The sequence below is a fragment of the Rhinopithecus bieti genome, unplaced genomic scaffold (genome assembly GCF_001698545.2).
Source record: "Rhinopithecus bieti isolate Rb0 unplaced genomic scaffold, ASM169854v2 scaffold_76, whole genome shotgun sequence".
Lineage (NCBI taxonomy): Eukaryota > Metazoa > Chordata > Mammalia > Primates > Cercopithecidae > Rhinopithecus > Rhinopithecus bieti.
Window position 1 is genome coordinate 3593288 of NW_016803343.1, and position 7604 is coordinate 3600891.

The 7604-nt window shown below is 33.4% G+C and overlaps 1 protein-coding gene across 1 annotated transcript in view; it reads right to left on the minus strand.

The window, feature by feature from the left end:
* PIK3CA (phosphatidylinositol-4,5-bisphosphate 3-kinase catalytic subunit alpha) overlaps nucleotides 1–7604 on the minus strand; it is a 90368-nt gene that overhangs the window by 7906 nt on the left and 74858 nt on the right. Inside the window, 6 exon segments of the mRNA XM_017877282.1 lie at nucleotides 1427–1505; nucleotides 2644–2765; nucleotides 3282–3388; nucleotides 6152–6171; nucleotides 6174–6322; nucleotides 7250–7353. Of these exon segments, the coding sequence (XP_017732771.1) occupies nucleotides 1427–1505; nucleotides 2644–2765; nucleotides 3282–3388; nucleotides 6152–6171; nucleotides 6174–6322; nucleotides 7250–7353 (581 nt within the window).

Sequence of the window (7604 nt, forward strand, 5' to 3'; positions counted from 1 at the left end):
AGTGCTGGGATTACAGGCTTGAGCCACCGCGCCCGGCCGGGAAATTTCTTAAGGTTGTACTCCTGCTCATTCTTTCTTATTTTATGTTTTTATCACTGTTGAACATGCTCATAGTTCAAAGAATTCAATTGTCTTCCAAGTCCTGTTATTAAAAAAAAAAAAGCAGGGTTAAAATTAACCCGATTATGAATTATAGTTTTGCCAAGTATAAATAAAAATGCTGGTATGATTTTACTTAAATAATTTTAATCTCAAGTTAAACTTGAAATAAAATTTTTACTTACATTTACTTAAGTTAAAAAATATTCAGAAAATATAAGACTAAAAAACCATTAATAATTCTAATCATCTTTAGAATCTTTTTTGCAAAGTCACTAATTTACAATTAATGTAATTAACTAGGGTTACACAGTTACCTCCTTTACTCTTTCTTAGCTCTACAATCTTTTTTACAGTCTATTCCTTTGGGGGACGTGGTAGTAGCAGCATGTGCATCTCTCACGACACAGCAAATAATACCAAAAAATGAAATTAGATTCATATAACATTAACTGTCTTTGGAAAGCAGCAGGGGTTAAGCAATGTATCACGAGTTATGAATCTGAAGTTGATAACAGTTTTGTGCCTTAGTATATCACTTGAAATGTCCACTTTCTTCTTTCCAATACAAAGGTACTACTATTTGTCACTGACACGTTTTTGTATACTAGCTACTCTTAAAATTTATAAGAGGCAAACAAATAAGCCCTTGTCTGGTGTTACCTGCAATTCCTACTAAATGTACCCTGTTGTTACAGCTAGACTTGACTCTATGTCCACTTATAGGCCAAAGTACTTTGGAGAGAGTGGGCTTTGCCTGAATGACTATGGATTTGCAAAAAGACAAGTCAGATAAGGAAGAACATTTCAGAAGCAACAATGACTAGGAGAAGATGAAGCACGACAGAAAACTTGGTGATAATACTGATATTGTGGAAAGTTGGGTAGAAACCAACAGACTGGTAAAAACTCTAAGATTAGCTGGTTGCATAATTTTGCTGAAAAACTGATTCCAGTATTTGAGGATGTATACAACTTTAGAATTAGAAAATTTCCATTATGAAACTTTCTTTTAAACTCTTAACTTCTGAATGAAAACAGGGGTCTTGTGTGTCTCCTTTGTCTTGTTCCTAATGGTCACACTCCAGAGGCAGTTGCAGAGTGTTTATTAGCTTCTTAGCTCTTTTTACTTAGCTGAATATAATTTAGCTATTCTAAGTCAAGTAAGAGGAGGATACATCAAAGTACTATAGTGTGATCAACTATTGATAATTACTACTGCATACATTTCTTTTTAGATATATGACTCTATATGCTTCTGTAATTATTAATAGTTTACTTTTTCAGGATAACTTTCAACATACAGGTTGCCTTACTGGTTACCTACCGAAGATCAAGACCTTGATTTTGCCAGATATTTTCCATAATACGAATAATTTGAAGTGTTAGCATATCTTGCCGTAAATCTGAAATTCAAATAATACGTATCACCATTTAATGCCACAGATGCAAATTTGGGGATCACGCCATCACATGGTTTTCAAATGAAAAACAAATACAGCTATATTTATGTTCAAAAGAAACTACAGGAAAGCAATATTCTGATTCTTTTAAAAAAATGCATAAATGAGTGTGTATGTCCACTCAAAGCCTTTACATAGCTTTATTAATTTATAATTTTTTGAGATGGGGTCTTGCTACATTGCCCAGGCTGGTCTCAAACTCCTGGGCTCAAGTAATCCTCCAGAGTAGCTGGGATCACAAGCATGCACCACTACAAATGGCTCTTAATATTCTGATTCTTAAATCCACTTTTAAAGTCTTTGCATAAACATATTTGAATAACAATGTAGGATAAGTGAGCATGTATCTCATAAAAATTTTTAATTAAAGCATTTATAGTAATTATTTTTCTGAATCCTTAAATTTGAACATATGTTTATATTAAAATATTGGGATCAACAGAATTCACTGCTGAAATGTCATTTCCTATTGAAAACCCATCCATGGATCCTCCTTCACTCCCCCGATAGCCTTTTCCTCCAAATAAGTACCTTCTTTTATATGGTTCCTAAGCAGATTACACTTTTCCTTTGTACCGTGCTTGTAATTTCATTTTTATGATTATTTATTTAATGTCCCTCTTTTCTCTGTTAGGCTGTAAGCTCCAAAAGGGCAGGGATTCTGTTTTCTTCACTGCTAAAACCCCAGGCCCTAGCACATAGAATATTTATGGAATGAATGGATACTCACACAGCTAAGCAAATGATAATTAGAAACTGATTAAAAAAAAAAAAACCAAAACAACAACAAAAAATACTTCTCTACACAGGTCCACGAGAGGGGGGTTGGAGGCAGGGAATAGGAAAAAGAAAAAACAAAAAACTGATTTCAGGACTTCTGATCTAAGCCTAGTACTTCTCTTCTTTTCATTGATTATGTATGTATATTTCAAAGGTCAAGATATCTGATTAATATTATGTATTTTATCACATGTATGTATTCCTTAAATGGCTTTCAATAGTTTTCATGGTTCATAAATATCCTGAGTATAAAAAGATAGCTAAATTCATGCATCATAAGCTCATTAATACTCTTCCTTACCATCCCCATTTTTAAAGATGATCTCATTGTTCTGAAACAGTAACTCTGACATGATGTCTGGGTTCTCCCAATTCAACCACAGTGGCCTTTTTGCAGAGGACATAATTCGACACTCTTCAAGCCTTTAAAATAGTTAAAAACTTTATTAGGCACCTTTGCTTTATTATTCCTTTACCCTCAAATTTATTTTAAAATATAAATACCATACAGCTTTTTGAAGTGTTATAAAGATTTAAAACTTTCTCCTCAATTTTTATTTAGGAATCCATTTCTAAGGAGTATAAAAAAATACTAAAAGTTTTAGAAGTTATATAATTGCATATGAATTTCCAACAAATATATAGAGATATACCATTAGTTTTACAGATATTACATTTCCATTTCTTATCCTATGATAACAGAAATTCTGGCCATAGAAGGTTTTAAATTCTATTATTTAAGTAGTAAAAACTCATTCTGAATAAAGGCAGTACTGAACTTAAGATAATTTACTACTCTTATTTTGAGGGTAGGAGAATGACAGCAAGAAGCATAGATAATTGAACATTCTAATTATAATAGACATTTTGACTTTTCTCAAGATTTTATCCAGAAAAGGTATTTATTTAAATGTATCAGTGAAACCCCCAAGACAGTACCTGAGATTTCCTAGTTGATGAGCAGGGTTTAGAGGAGATAGAAAGCCCTGTAGAGCATCCATGAAATCTGGTCGCCTCATTTGCTCAACTAAAAACTTCATCTGTACCTGATTAAAAAAAAGGATAGTAACAGTAAGAAACTGACTTAATAAAAGGTAAAACTAACTGCTAATCTCTTTTACACATGAGAACCTCAGTACTGTACAGTCTCTGAATCTACATCCTAGACTGGCTGCCTTCTAATTAAGAAGGTTTCTACAACACAGAGCAGCAACACTTAGAGACAGAAGCAAGACTGGCAGCACTGTGTACCCCTTCCTGTAAGAAGATGAAATCTACTTGGTGATAGTAGCAATGCTTTTGGCTGTAGAGCAGGGCTAGTCAATTATGGCCGGCAGGTCAGCTGCCAGTTTTTGTAAGTCAAGTTGTATTAGAATACAGCTATACCCATTCATTACACATTGGCTACTTTTACGAGAATAGCAAGAGTTGAATAGTTAAGACAGAGACCACATGGGCCTGCAAAGTCTAAAACAGTTACTATCTGGCCCTTTAAGAAAATTTGCTGATCTGTGTTCTAGAGGAAAAACTAAGGAGACCATATTGTATTAGCTTAATAACCTTACTTTTAGGCTTTTAAGAAAACACAGCATTCATACTCTCATTTTTAGGTAAAAGTGGTCTAGTGAGGCTAAAAGAAATTGTTGGGAAAAGGACTTATAAATATAAAATGTGAGTAGGGGGAAAAAGTGGTTAGGAGTCAGGAATTAATAATAAATTAATTTTCATGTTGGAATTTAAATAATGAGGTTTATTTTTCTTCTTGTTATATATAAATGAATAGTTAGAAAATCTAGTCATCACTGACTAGACAGCTCTTGTTCATGTAAAGGCATTTCTATCACTGACAACTCTAATAGCACGGTGCTTCATGTATTTTATCACTCATTGTTACGACAAAACACAAAGCCACTCAAAGTAACTGCTCTTGTTTCTATGACTGCAATCTTGGTTCCCTATCAAAATCTCATTTAAGCCAATAATGATCTGAGTAATGAATTTCATGTTCCTAATTAATCCACTGTATTATAGCCAATTTGTGACATTAAAACTCCAGCTTAGAAGAAATGCCTGTACAGATGGTCTCCAACTTAACGATTTTTCAACTTTGTGATGGTGTGAAAGCAACATGCATTCAGTAGAAATTATACCTCAAATTTTCAACTTTTATCTCTTCCTACATGCATTCAGTAGAAACTATACGTCAAATTTTGAACTTTTATCTCTTCCTACGCTAGTGATATGCAACACAGTATTTTCTTGAGATGCTGGGTAGCAGCAGCCAGCTGCAGCTCCCAGTTAGCCATGCAGTCATGAGGGTAATCGACCAATACTCTACAGTGTACTGTGTGGCCAGCATATTTTGGATACTGTGTTTTGCGTTTTCGCATCCCAACACATCTACAAAATGCCCATTTTTGCCTTTAAGATATTTTCAACTTATGATGTGTTTATCAGGATATAACCCTATTACAAGTCGAGGAACATCTGTATTTACAAATGTATCTAAAATTTAGTTTCTTTTTTCTTAGCTCAGTTACAATATATAAATAGAATAAATTTTGTTCTTCCAAGGCAATCTAGTCCCTTCTTGCCCACAAATTCCAGTATCAGAAAGAGTACAATTATTTTCTAACATCCTATATTTGAATTTATATATCACACTTCAATAAAATCAACTCACACACTGTATGACATTTACATTAATACAGTAACTTTCTTTTAAATTTTTTTTTTCCTTCAAGTACTAGTAATGAAGATGTTGGAAAAATTCATTCAGTACTGCTAACTTACATTCTCTGTCCTTTGGGGACTCACTAATAAACGATTTTTTTTTTGTTTTCATTTCACTAGACGTGAGGAATGAGCTTCCTTTTAAGTGTAAGAGGTGGTGAATTTAGGGTGTGGTGGATTGGATTGAATAAAGATTAGGGTGTAGGAAAAGGTCATAAAAAGTTTACATTGGGCTAGACACAGTGGCTCATGCTTATAATTCCAGCACTTTGGGAGGCCAAGGTAGGCGGACTGCTTGAGTCCAGGAGTTGGAGATCAGCCTGGGCAACAAGGCGAAACGCTGTCTCTACTAAAAATACAAAAATTAGCTGGGAGTGGTGGCATGCTCCTATAGTCCCAGCTACTCGGGAGGCTGAGGTGGGAGGATGGCCTGAACCCAGGAGGTCAAGGCTGCAGTGAGCCGAAATTGCACCACTGCATTCCAGGCTGGACAAAAGAGCCAGACTCTGTCTCAAAAAAAAAAAAAAAAAAAAGTTTATGTTGTATTTCCTACTCTTAGTTATACTAAGCTAGACTGCAGATGACTAGAGTGTGTGATATATTTACCGAGTGACTAGAAATCCATTTTAAACTTGGAAATGTAAAACTAACTTCTTTCCACTCATTTTCAGGGTCATTATTGAGAGACAATAAATGACAGAATAAGGAAATAATCACTGTAAATACTTAGGGACCTGAATAAGAGAAAGGAAGGGAAAGTAAAGGGATCTAACATTTATTGGGCACTTTCTATGTTCCAAGGATTATGACAGGTTCTTTGCATAACTCATGTAATTTAATTCTCACAATGGCCTTACGAAGCAGGTACTGTTCCCATTTTACAGACAAAGAAAATGAGTCTTGAGAGCCTACATAATGTGTCTAACACTACACAGCTGAGAGGCAGTGGAACTTGGTTCCAAATCCTAATCTGCTTGATTCCAAGGACCATCCATGATCTGTATATACACTGGGCTTCTAAACAACTCTGCCCCACTGCAATGAAAAGAGTCTCAAACACAAACTAGAGTACACACCTTTTGTGTTTCATCCTTTTCTCCTGTTTGAGAATGTCAGTTAAGTTAATGAGCTTTTCCATTGCCTCGACTTGCCTATTCAGGTGCTTCAAATACATCCCACATGCACGACAATAGGACTCCAAAAGCAGGCCAAACCTCTGGCTAACTGTTTTATTGTGCATCTCAGATCTAAAAGAATCATGCAAAATTAAAAGTATATATAATAGTCTTAAATGAGTATACAAATAATCTTTGCTGAACAATTTAAACACTCATTTTCGAAATCCAATAAATGTTACAATCACACTAATAAAATTATTCAAAACCTATCATTTAGAAGCAAAACCAGTATGAGTTTCAGGTAGTTCCTGAATATGTGATTAAATAAACATCTAGTTTTAGATTTATTTCAACTAGTTTTCATTTACTAATCTCAGTACAAGATATAAAACATGAAAAAAGGAAACTGAGCACAAAATAATCAAATGAAGAGGGAGGGAACAAAGCGCTCAATGAATGCTATTTGATTCTTGTGTCACACACGCCTATGCTTCTTGTTTTCAACTTAACTTCTGGGTTCCAATTTTAAATTTTAACACTTAAAATATCATATTAGATATAAATCTTTCTAAATTTATGCAAGATTATATGGTTTATGATCTGTAACTTTTGACTACTAGATATATCACATTCTACAAAACATTTTTTATTCTTAATTAGCTTGTTTTTCAGTAAGAACCATAGGAGTTTGACATTATTTTTCTGAATTTCAAGGTAAAATATTTTTTTTCTTTTTTTTTGGGATATTTTAATCCACACACACAGTGAAACCTACAGCAATACTTATCTGGACCTAGAAAATTTTACTTAAGTAGAACAAAAATCTTTAAAAATATTTCAGCTCTCATTCATGACTAAAATTTAGTTCTGAATTTATTACTTTTTAAATTTCAAAGAGCAAAAGTTGAGAAGCTCATCACTGGTACAAAATACTTTTAGTATGGAAAACTCTTCCAGTCAAACATAAACAAAAGTATTCAAGTAATACATATTTGTAAATCTATTAAGAAAGCAAATAATATGTACCTTAAGAATTTAATGGGAAAATAGACTTACTTTAAATGCCAAAAGAAAAAGTGCCCAATCCTTTGATTAGTCAATGCTTTCTTCAGTAAAAATCTCACAAGCAAGTTATCCAAATATTGTTCATATTTTAGGACCTAGGTGATTCAAAAACAAAAAACAAATCAGGGTCAGTTTCTGCATGGCTGAGCTAAAGAAAATTTTTTCAGAAAGAAAGTGGCTATTACTGGTCATAAATATTTTTTTTTTCTAAAGCATAAAACTAGTTAGTGCAGGTTTTTAAAAAGGAAGTTGTATGGATCTAGAATAAATTACTATTTTAATTAAACATTATTTACTATTTTACATTATTTTACCTGTACTAGCTGAATTAAATACTGAGAAAGTT